The following is a 12126-nucleotide window of genomic DNA, read 5'->3' as shown; positions in this document are numbered from 1 at the left end:
TAGGGTTGAAAGACATTTGATGGCTCCCTGATACGTCTCCGACGTATCGATAATTTCTTATGTTCCATGCCACATTATTGATGATATCTACATGTTTTATACACATTATATGTCGTATTTATGCATTTTCCGGCACTAACCTATTAAGGAGATGCCGAAGAGCCGCTTGTCGTTTTCTACCGTTTTTGGTTTCGGAAATCCTACAAAGGAAATATTCTCGGAATTGGACGAAATCAACGCCCGTGGTCCTATTTTTGCACGAAGCTTCCGGAAGACCGAGGGGAAAGGAAGTGGGGCCACGAGGCGCCGCCACAGCGAGGCGGCGTGGCCCGTGTCTTGGCCGCGCGGCCCCGGCGTGTGTGGCCCTCGTGTGGCCCCCGCGTTGCCCTTCCGCCTACTTAAAGCCTTCGTCGCGAAACCCCCGCACCGAGAGCCACGATACGGAAAACCTTACCGAGACGCCGCCGCCAATCCCATCTCGGGGGATCTCGGAGATCTCCTCCGCACCCTCGCCGGAGAGGGGATTCATCTCCCGGAGGACTCTTCACCGCCATGGTCGCCTCCGGAGTGATGAGTGAGTAGTTCACCCCCGGACTATGGGTCCATAGCAGTAGCTAGATGGTTGTCTTCTCCTCATGTGCTTCATTGTCGGATCTTGTGAGCTGCCTAACATGATCAAGATCATCTATCCGTAATTCTATATGTTGTGTTTGTCGGGATCCGATGGATAGAGAATACTATGTTATGTTGATTATCAATCTATTACCTATGTGTTGTTTATGATCTTGCATGCTCTCCGTTATTAGTAGAGGCTCGGCCAAGTTTTTGCTCTTAACTCCAAGAGGGAGTATTTATGCTCGATAGTGGGTTCATGCCTCCATTAAATCTGGGACGAGTGACGTAAAGTTCTAAGGTTGTGGATGTGCTCGTTGCCACTAGGGATAAAACATTGATGCTATGTCCGAGGATGTAGTTATTGATTACATTACGCACCATACTTAATGCAATTGTCTCGTTGTTTTGCAACTTAATACCGGAAGGGGTTCGGATGATAACCTGAAGGTGGACTTTTTAGGCATAGATGCATGCTGGATAGCGGTCTGTGTACTTTGTCGTAATGCCCAATTAAATATCACAATATTCATCATATCATGTATGTGCATTGTTATGCCCTCTCTATTTGTCAATTGCCCGACTGTAATTTGTTCACCCAACATGCTATTTATCTTATGGGAGAGACATCTCTAGTGAACTGTGGACCCCGGTCCATTCTTTTACATCGAATACAATCTACTGCAATACTTGTTCTACTCGTTTTCTCGCAAACAATCATCATCCACACTATACATCTAATCCTTTGTTACAGCAAGCCGGTGAGATTGACAACCTCACTGTTTCGTTGGGGCAAATTACTTTGGTTGTGTTGTGCAGGTTCCACGTTGGCGCCGGAATCCCTGGTGTTGCGCCGCACTATATCTCGCCGCCATCAACTTTCAACGTGCTTCTTGGCTCCTACTGGTTCGATAAACCTTGGTTTCTTACTGAGGGAAAACTTGCCGCTGTACGCATCACACCTTCCTCTTGGGGTTCCCAACGGACGCGTGTTGTACACGTATCACTCCCTTTTGTAACTATGATGAGGTGGTATGTACTAACCCCTCAGGTGATGGTGAACTTGCGGTGTTAGGATGACACCCACTTTTGTTGTGGTGGTAGGATGACACCATAGTAGTGTAGGATGAACTTGTGATCCACTTTTGGAATGATCATGCATGCCCCTGTTAGTTTATCATTTGCTGTCAACACTTGTGTAGTTCTGTTGCTCTGTTATGAATTGGTTCATGGTTGTGATCGAAACCTGTTCTGTTTATGCCGTGCTAGTGGTATGTGGTGTTCCACGAACGGGTTCGAGGAATCTACAGCTACCGGGGGTATGAAACATTGGAGGAGGCACAACAAGAGTACCTCACCTCCATGGAAGGTGAGTTCCTGGTAGATCAGGCCATCGATGAGCTAGTTCCATTAGCACAGCTACCGCCGGAGGAAGTGCGTGCTCTACAAGGAGCACCACGGAAGGTACGTCCGACTCGGGTCAAAGATTACATCATCGCCTTCCTCATCGTGGTGATCATGAGGATCTTGTTCTTCTGAATGGTGTCTGATCGTATGTAACAATGCTATGATATGTTATTCTCACCCTATTTGAATTGTGATAAGGACATGGAACTGTGATTTTAGCAACCAAACAGTTGATTCATGTTTCATGCGTGCAAGTTGGGCTGGAAACGGGCAACCAAACACTGGGGCCTGGGTTCTCTCCGGTGCAGAAAAGGCCACCCAGACTACCAAACGATCCACGTTTCATGGCCCATGGGCCGTTCGCTGACGTCACTCAGAAAGAATTGGTCACACATGGTGACATCAGTGCTGACGTCACTGTGACTGACAACGTCACTGCTGATGTCACTCGTGTAGGTGAAGTTGACTTTAAAAAGAGGTTTTGGGGGACGCCAGATTGGTTTCAAAAAAGTTAGGGCAACCCACCTCATCGGCTCATCGCCCGTTACTCTCTTTTGCGTGGAGGCGCGGCCGCAGCCAGAGACTTGTGAGTGAAATTCTAGGCTTCTCCCCCTTCCGTCCACCGGTTTTGTGCAATTCTCCGATGGAAATTCCGGCCCCGTCCTCCCTGGAGGCGAGCGGCGGCGGCGCCGGCGGCGCCGAAGAGAGCGCCGCTCCGACGAGGAACGGCGTCTCCGGCCAGACGGGGGATGCCCTGGAGGGCGACGGCGCCAGAGGCGTCGAGAGCGTCGCCACGGAGAGCGACGGCGCCGGCGGCGGCGAAGAGTGCGCCGCTCCGACGAGCAACGGCGTCCCCGGCCAGACGGGGGATGCCCTGGAGGGCGACGGCGCCAGAGGCGTCGAGAGCGTCGCCACGGAGAGCGACGGCGCCGACCCCGGCGCCGCGGCGACGGAGATCCACGAGCCCAAGCCAGATCGGAAGACCTGCCACCAGGTGAGCGAGCTACCGTCTCCCGTCTCCCACCCCCTTTCCCAACCGACGGCTCCTTGTCGCTTTGATTTCATTCTAACCCTCCGATGCTTCTCGCAGTGCCGCCAGGGGAAAACTCACTTCGGGGCAGCTTGCAAGGTCGAGAAAAAATATGGGCTGTGCAAGCTCAGGTACTGCCGGAAATGCTTGATTAACAGGTACACTAGTTTCCGCTCCATGATCTGTCTTGGTTTCAGGGCTTGTTTGAAGCTGTCCGGTTCTTGTTTCTTGATGGTCCATTTCTTTCTGTAGGTATGGGGAGAGTGAAGATGCGGTGGAGCTGGACGATTCCTGGGCCTGCCCCAAGTGCAGGGGGGAGTGCAACTGCAGTAATTGCAGGTAAGACTTGCGAAGCTGCTGCAGTAATTGCAGTAATCTTCATGGAGATTTCATACTATGGTTTTGATTGGTAGGAAAATGAGCGGGAAGACACCGACGGGGATACTGTCCCATGCCGCCAAGGCGGTAGGGTGCTCTTCCGTCCATGACTTGCTAAACAAAGGGGACGACGAGGTGGCTGCTGCGCAGAAGCTGGTAACCCCGCTGACGGCTAATCGCACCTCAAAGGTACTAGTTCTCTAGTCATAGTGACAGCCAGCAACTATTCATTATTGTTCATCAGCTTCCCTGATCCACTGTTATGAACAAGCAGAAGAAGCGAAACAGGGATGTTGCGACAGATGATGCTACTGGTACCAATGGATTACTGGCTGAAGGGGATGATCAGAATGCAGTTTCTTCTGTTCCTACCAAGAAGAAGAAGAAGGTTAAATGCACAGTAGATAACCGTCCTGCTGATGACAAGTCCCTGCAGGGAACTGAGAGCCTTTGCGCTGTTGAGGAGGAAATTGTGTTACCCAGGGGCACTCCTGTCACTAACGTTGCGGGTGCAGACCTGGAGGAGGAAGATGTCGGGCCTGCACTTCAGTTTTATGAGTTTTGCCGCTCATTTGCTGAGGTAGTTATGGAAAATGAATAATTCAGTTTTATTTCTGACTTTCCTTATAATAATATCTTGCTAGCATCTACTAGATAGTAAAAGATTAGATTTGCGTTTATATGTCTAGCAACTTGACCAGCAACATGGCATGTCATGGCACAAAATATAGGAGATAAATATGTGAAATCTATAAATGCGCTCACCCATCCTAAGAGTAAAATATCTTGCATGGTACCAAGAAATCAATAGGTGAAGGAAAACTAGTCCGATATTTCGATTTGTGTCCATGCTTTTAAGTATATTATATCATCTCAATTATGATCTGTTTTGATATGGCAAATACTAATTGAGTTTCTGTTCTGTGGAACAAGCTAACCCTATCATCGTTCATTTAGAAATCGTCACCTACGTCTAACTTGATGCATAGCATAATCAATCCATCTTATCTGTTAGCCGGAAAGTTGCATGTTATCATATGTTACTTCTAGTTTTGCTGACATGCATGTGTAAAAGTGGGGTAAAATCTTTCAGCCATTGATTTCTTGGTTACGTAGCTTGCACTTCAAGCACCATGACAGTTTTGTTTTACCAATATTTAACTAAAATAGTTCTCAAGTGATAGAAATATCTTTTGAAGGTTCAAGAAAATATTTCTAACAAGTAGGATGCAATAACAAATCAACATTTTGAAAATATTTAAGTATAAAGTTATACTTTTTTGCATTACAAGTTACACATGAAAGATATTCTTTACGCAGGAAACAAGAAAATGTGTATTTAATATACGTACTGCATTTTGTGCAATGCCTCGATTACTTAGGTTTCAAAATATAAACATCATTGTCCTGATAGGATCAGTAACCACACAAAGTAATATTTTCTTGCTTAAATCATTTCATGGTATCTTTACCAAGGACCAAACTTCTAATATCATATGCCATAACCCCCTAAGGTTTAAAACCAGGTAGGCGGCCTCTTAACCTTCACATAACCATTCAAATACACTCCCAGTGTGGCGTTGTGGTATTGGATACATAGTTCACTAATCACTATTTGGCTTGTTGCCATGTTGGCAACGAATTCGCGCATGCAATGCAACCCTCCAAAACAACCCAAGGTTTTCTTTGATGCAAAGGTTATGGACTGTTACCTGGTTTGAACCTCAGGTAGTTATGTTTCCATGCCTGGGGATCAAGTTAACATTTCATTATATATGTCAAATAGATTATGTTTCTTTGAAGAGAACTTTTTTTAAAGTAAATCTCTCATAAGTTATTGTTCCCATCGTTTAACATGTTATTATCTAATGTACATGGCATAACGTAACACATGAATTTATGCAGTTTTTCCATCTAAGGAAGGGGGAACCAGAAAAAATTCTTCAAGAAATCTCCGGAGGCCGCGAACTTCGAGTGGTGGCCTCACTTATTGCTGAGCTTCACATAAAGCTGTTTTCTATTATCAAACAAGACAGAGGGGAGAAGTAAATACGTTTGACATCAATATTATTTCATAGGTTTGTTCACATGTAGCTAGTGTGGATGACTAAATGAGCTTTTTTTCTTGTTAGGCCTCCGAAGTATTCAAGAGATGGAGATCAATGGATAATTGATATTGGCAAATATATTAGTGGGTCAACCTTTATCTCAAAGGAGTTGCCTCTTGACTGTTTGAATCAGGGAGTATCAGGATATAAGATTTTGAGCCCTTCTTATAAGCTACATGTGCTGAATTTTTTGTGTGATGAGACTCTTTCTTGCGCGTAAGTACTGCTATCCATATTGGAACAGATCACTCCCATACGCAACCTTTATATTTAATTGTCTTGTAAACTTGTTCAGAAAGTTGAGAAACTGGATTGACAAAAAAAACGAAAAGGCATCTGAGAGAAAGAGTGTTGCCAAGGAAAAAATCCGTGCTGCAAATGAGAAGGTATTAAGATTGGCAAAGCTTTTCCTTTTTGTCTAGTCTCGTTTAATTTTACAACTGTCAACAATTCTCTCTCGTTTCATAGGAAAGGGAGCTAAAAGGAAGACAGAGTGACATGGCTAAAGATGCGCTTTTCATGGAAGGAGAAACTACTACCATCATGGAGACTAATAATCTCATTTCTGAAGTAAAGGAGGCAAATGAAGTCAAAAGAGCAGCTACAAATGGTATGAACAGTATAACTTGATATATTTACATGTTTGTGCATCACATTTGGTTTAGCTTTCAACACCTTTTCAATCTTGAACCCTAATTTGTATTCATAAAATATTGTCGGTTCATTTATGTTGTTGGTATATGCGTATTCAAATAACAGAGAAACTTGATATTAGTATAACGATGCGGATAACATAATATACTAAGTATATTATTAATGAAATATAAAGCAGTACAACATTATTTGAATATGTTTGTTTGTTTTCATGGATGCTACATTAACTGTATAAAGCGCCTTTTCTATACCTTGGGTGCCAACCAAATACAGAAAATGTGACCATGACTCACAATAACTCAAATAAAGAAGTATACTTTTAAATTTCCACTCATTTTAGTTAGCGCATGCACTGGTCGAGCCATTTCGTGAGCTTCTCTCATTTCCCCCTATTTTCTCTTGCTATGAGGCTGTAATGTTCTATATCAATTTGCTGTATGGCCTACCATATTTACTCTTTTGTTATGAAGTGTCCATTACCGAACCCCATTCTCTGTTTTATAGGATAGTACCAGAGAAGCTTCCTGACAACTGGGCAATGTGTGGGAAAAGTAATATTGTATTCTTTGTTTTCCTTCTATACTATGAAACAGCATTATTTTCTCGTTTTTTAGTGAATCTGGAGTCCACCCTGGTGAACAGAGAAACTCGCCAAATTGTTCAGTCAGAACTTTAATAACTATGGGTACAGTTTGCTAGAATTGCGATACATTCATCAGAAGATTTTCAAGGAAGCAACATGTTTGAATGCTGATTAAAAAGATATGAAGTTTTTGTTCCTTTCTTTTTTTGCGCCAAAGCTTTGAGTATCATCTACTGAAAGAAAAGAGTTTTGGCACATCACGATTACAAGAGAACCGTCTCACCCGTGCCATACAATAGAATCACTCTCTCGGTAGGATCACAGTCAGGCCTACCCCACCAGCTCTACCTCAGGTCCTAACCTAATCCTGGATGAGCAGGACCGATCTTCTTACTTCTGGAAAACATGCGCTGAATGTGCGGTCCTTTCTTATTGATATGATGTAAAAAATCCATATTAATTTTTGAAGGGAAGAAGTCTACTCCCTTTCATCCCAAAATATAGGGCGTCCATTGGAAAATTCTTTCAAATGCAAATTCAGTGGAATAGTTTTGGTGTCACATATTCCACATAATTTGTCTAACTGATGGTCAAAGTTAACCTCAAAATATGTGGGCGCCTTACATTTTGGGACCAAGGGAGTATCTCTCTTTATATGCAATACTAATTTGAAATGGGGCAAGCATGTTGTATCTTTATTTTGAAACAGTATCTTTATTCTGAAACTTACTTAATCTTACCTTGACAGCGTTTAGTTGTACATAGAGAAGAGTTTGATCCTAAAAGAAAGCATGCTTGATGACTATTAATGCGGTTCTACTGTTTACGAAGTTCAATAATTAACTTTTACTTGAGCTTTTTTATTTCTGTTGATCCCCTTGGTTAGTAAAATAAATCATAGCACCTTTATAGTAAAGAGTGAAGTTACCATCTGCAACACTGCGGTTATTATATAGTAACTGGGCCTAGTTTGTTGGTGGATGCGTGAATGGACCCACTACCCAGGTTTTAGTCTCCTTTGATTCAACTCAAATTGGGTGATTTCTTGTGCTTCAAGAAAAGATACATAGTTCCACCTAGCTATTCTTATTTATCTTCTCTTTTTCTCGATTGTGGCAGCATTAGAGGAGGTGGGAGGTGTTCAGCGGACCAAACCTGTCATGGTAGATAAAGGGGTAGCATATTGGAAGCTGGATGGGTATTGTGATAATGCAACAATAATGCGTCAAGGTTTGTTTGACATTATCATAAATATTTAGTCACTTGCATTTTAAAACTATTAACTATTGATATCACATTTGTCTCAGAGCTCGATAGTGAAAACATGATGGGGAACAAAGACAAATGGTTCATGTTCACTGAGGATGAAGAGAAAGTAATTGTAGATCACATGGCTAAAAGGTAAGGTGTTTATGATACCAAATTGATTTATTCAAGGGTTTTCTTTCAATAGTCACTCCTTGATATTTAATCCAGTAGATCCGTTGGTTATGGTCAAATAAATTGAAATCTCAATTCTGGTATTGTGTTCTCATGATTGGGCAACGTGACATTGATGTAACTGAATCATAATCCTATGAAGAATGATCTTGAAAATGTAACACATAGTTCTATCTTATGATGGGCCATTAGGAGATTTTCCTAAAATCAATGTAGTATATAATATGCATCAAACCCAAGTATCAACTCCAGTCTAAATCTATGGATAGCAATAGTGTCCCCATTCCCGCTTCCTGTGGGAAATTCCCTAATTAGGGGACAGGAATGGGAAATTTTATATACCCCAAGGAGGACATTTAATAGGTCTCTAGTTTCCGTTTAGGTAATCCTATAGTGGTCCCTCACCCGCTAGTTTCCCTTTGCATGACGTTAATGAATATGCCGTACATCATATTGCTATAAATACTTTTAAAAAACATGCTTCCCATTTGAATATCAACAAGAAGATATGACTTAAGCACGGCCCCTATTCCGCTATTGTGACAACTTATTCCTGCAACAGATGCAAATAAACTAGCTTTCATTCTTGGGTATTCGCCTTAGTAGTTCTCCTTTCTGCATGTCATTTCTGCACAACCACAGTCTCATGCCATTGCAATCCACGCTTCCATTACCTGCTGTTCAAGGATGTGGGTTAGATCACCAGGGTTAGGGGTGTTCCACCATCCCCAGGTGGGTAAATAAGATAAAGAAAATCAATGGGTAAAATGGTTGGTGAAGTACTCTGAAAGGATTCCTCCAAGTAAGCATAGATGGAAGTAATACACGTCTAGAGTTCGTAAGTAGATTGTTCATGCTATGATTTCATGAATTGGTAAAGGCTTTGTTTAGATACATAGTGATTTGTTATGCTCTGTTTTCTTTCAAAAATCAAGAGCCTAAGGCTTGATTCTGATGCATTTGATCTCAAAATATAAGCTTCTTTGTATAACCTATTGTAGAACTCAGCCATATTATGATTATCATCACAAAAGAACTGTTTCTTGTAACACTTAAGCAGTATTCAAGCAATTTCTAGCACTTCAAACCGGATGGAAACTCCATGTCTTCTGGCTGATGACGAATTCAGGCTTCTTTTCACTACATAGAAACCAAATGTGTCGATCTTCTCTGATTTCCATTGGGTTAAGAAATTCCATACTTCATATTGGGCTGACTTTTTTTATTGTTAATCTGAGAAATTATAGCAGCTTAGTAACTTAGCCTTGTTTTCCTCAACCTTTATTTATATAATAGGAAAACAGATCTTGTTGCATAAACTTTTGTCTAATGTGGTATCGTGTTGCAACTGGTTAATACAGGTCCCGGCGTCGGTTCAGAAAACGTACTGGGGTATAATGATCTAATGATCTCAATCTCTGGGTGTTTCAGCTGGTCGAAGGTATTCAATTTAACCTTTCGGTGTGCCTTCTTTTTGTGAATTCAGGGGTGCATCTCATTTCCGTTCAAATGAAAGTGAAATATGTTATTTAATGCACAAGTGCACAAACACACTAATGGGGTGCATCTAAGTGAGGTGTGAAGTCATATTACCACCATCACCAGTTGCCGTTTGAAGAAAGCACAAACCTCCAGTGTCTGTACCAAACTGCCTTAGGCCCCGTTTGGATTGAGTGTAAAGTTTGTGTGCTCCCAGATATTTAGTTCAAGAGTGAACTAAATATTGGTGGACACACAAAAATTACATCCATTCCAAACGGGCCCTTAGGGTTGTTTACTTACAGTTAAACCTTCAATGTAATTGAACCACAGACCTGAATGCTGAAATTTGCACGACACTAAATCCTCAACTGTTTGTTTGAACCCCTGCCTCCGTAATATTATACTATTACCTTTGCTAGTATTGCTTCTATGTTACCAAACAATGCTATTTATACGAGCTGTCGCAATACCAAATTATTAGTTTGTAAGTCTGCTCTGTTAGGCCAGTGTTCTGTATTTATTGATGTTCTGTTTTGGCAGGTGGATGGACTATGCTAGCCGAGACCTGAGAGCATCTGTACTGTAAACGGTGGAGGCCATAAAAAACAGAAAACAGTTTTGCTATAGGAAAGTTATACAATTTTACATTACAACTAACAGAAATTGAAGATTCAACTAAAGCATCTGGATCTGGAGCTTACCATGTTGTGTGCAGACAGCAACGCAGGAAGTCTTTGTGGTGTAGTTTGTAACACCTTCTGCTGCTGTTCCCTTAACTGTAATTAAGGAAAAGCCATGGAAGGGCAGCTTTGTACTGAAAGTAACTTTGAAATTATAGTTGGATGTGGTACAGTCGGGTTTCCATGTTGTATACTTAATCGTTCTGTAGCAACAAGTTACCCTTGTCTTCCAGTTTCAAACTTTGGAGTTTTAGTCAACTTTTTTGCCAACTAGAGAAGCAGGATGCATCATATGGAAAAGCATACATGAAGTTTGCATGCTCCTTTTGTGGTTTGATGCCAGTAAGTTTTTTTTATATTGCGTTGGATTGTGGTGATTTTTTTAGTTGATGTCTATTTTCCCGTTTGGTTTATCAACTTCTTATGTGTTTTTGGTCATTTTTCTATGGTAGCTCAGAAATTAAGGTCAGCAACACAATTTAGCAATCGCAAACAAGCCACGAGCCACATTATTAGTGTTGCCGCTTGCCATCGCACAGTTAAAAGTAGGCCTTTGAATTGTTTTGTTATTAAAACGCTTGCTGAGTTGCTGTTGGATGATGGTTGTAGGCAGTTAGGCACTGCCGCGCCTGGCGCCCGTATGCTTCTTACCTCATCTCCCTTCTCCAGCTTAAATCCTGTCTTTCTTCCATCGTCTCGCCCAACATGTGAGCAAGGTGGTGACTGGCGAGTACAATCCAGATTGCTCTGGATGCCTTACTGACAGCCGCCGGCCAAACCTCGCTGCTCACAACGTCCTCGTGGGCTCGTGGCCAGAGTAAATTACAAGGATCTACCATAATTGGGGGGAAGTCGACAAATCGGTATCATTTTTGATAATTTTTTCATGTCAGTACCATCCGCGTGATCGACGGGGACTAGAAGCGGGAGGAGGACCCGATGTTTCGCGTGCGCTCGACGAGGATCGGAGGCGCCTCGTCAAGTTTAAGAACACGTCCCGGCCGGCCGGGCTCGTCAATGACGGCATTGTGGCGAGCGAGAGGGCGACACTGTTAGCAAATAAACCGCGACGAGTTCATCCGTCGCCCTTAGCGGTGTGCGAGTCAGCGCTCGTATTCGAGTCCGCCGCGTAGGATAGGTTGTTGGCGAGAGTAGCGGGTGCTCGTGCGCGTCGTGCTCGTTGGGAGGCAGCCGCGTCGTGCGCGCGGCGCCTGAACCATGCGGATCGAGCGGCAAAGCGACCTGAGCAGCTTACGTACATGCGTGCATGCACGAGCAGGGTGGAGATCGTGTGCGTCAGTGCGTGCGGCGTGCCTATGCCTAGGTTAGGTATAAAAAGCCTGCACTGATTGTCGAAAGAGTGTTGTGGTATGAGCTAGCTGAAATAGAGAAACAACCAGGACGTTTGTGCGCCCGTCGCGGCGTTCGTCGCCGGAAAAAACCTTCGTGCTTTCTTTCTTCTTCGTTTGAGCGAGAGAGAAAGTGAGAAGAGAGGCTGCAGCAGCCCCAACAGAGAACAGACACGCGCAGCAGCAGCCTGGACGGGAGGAGATGCTACTCCATGGGCTCCACGGCGTGCCTTGCCGCCGCCGTGCGCGTGATGGCCAGGGGAGACGAGCCAGAGTTCCTTGCGTGGAGACGACCCCATGGAACTCGCCGCGGCGTGGAGCGTCGACCTTTTCTTCAGCGGCAGCGGCGCCACATGCGGATCCAGGGTTTGGCAGCCGCACCCCACCAGCAACCGGTGCCACC

At 43.5% G+C, this 12126-nt stretch overlaps 1 protein-coding gene across 1 annotated transcript; it reads left to right on the top strand.

Moving 5' to 3' along the window:
• The first annotated feature begins 2662 nt into the window (after positions 1–2662).
• Positions 2663–10632, top strand: LOC124689245. Its single transcript, XM_047222801.1, has 13 exons — positions 2663–3013; positions 3110–3207; positions 3302–3388; positions 3463–3616; positions 3702–4007; positions 5333–5472; positions 5560–5751; positions 5831–5921; positions 6004–6145; positions 7892–8002; positions 8080–8173; positions 9574–9653; positions 10235–10632. Exons 1-12 carry the CDS (start codon positions 2663–2665, stop codon positions 9608–9610), a joined length of 1803 nt encoding a protein of 600 aa, XP_047078757.1. The 3' UTR covers positions 9611–9653; positions 10235–10632.
• Positions 10633–12126: the final 1494 nt, after the last annotated feature.

The sequence above is a fragment of the Lolium rigidum genome, chromosome 2, assembly GCF_022539505.1.
Source record: "Lolium rigidum isolate FL_2022 chromosome 2, APGP_CSIRO_Lrig_0.1, whole genome shotgun sequence".
Lineage (NCBI taxonomy): Eukaryota > Viridiplantae > Streptophyta > Magnoliopsida > Poales > Poaceae > Lolium > Lolium rigidum.
Note: the sequence above shows the minus strand (reverse complement) of the source record. Positions and strands in the feature narration are given on the sequence as shown.

Excerpts from the sequence above, each read along its gene's own strand:
- LOC124689245 (XM_047222801.1), top strand. The coding sequence starts at position 2,663 with ATGGAAATTCCGGCCCCGTCCTCCCTGGAGGCGAGCGGCGGCGGCGCC. Across the intron at positions 3,617-3,701 it reads CGGCTAATCGCACCTCAAAG|AAGAAGCGAAACAGGGATGT; the intron begins GTACTAGTTCTC and ends ATGAACAAGCAG. Across the intron at positions 4,008-5,332 it reads TTTGCCGCTCATTTGCTGAG|TTTTTCCATCTAAGGAAGGG; the intron begins GTAGTTATGGAA and ends GAATTTATGCAG.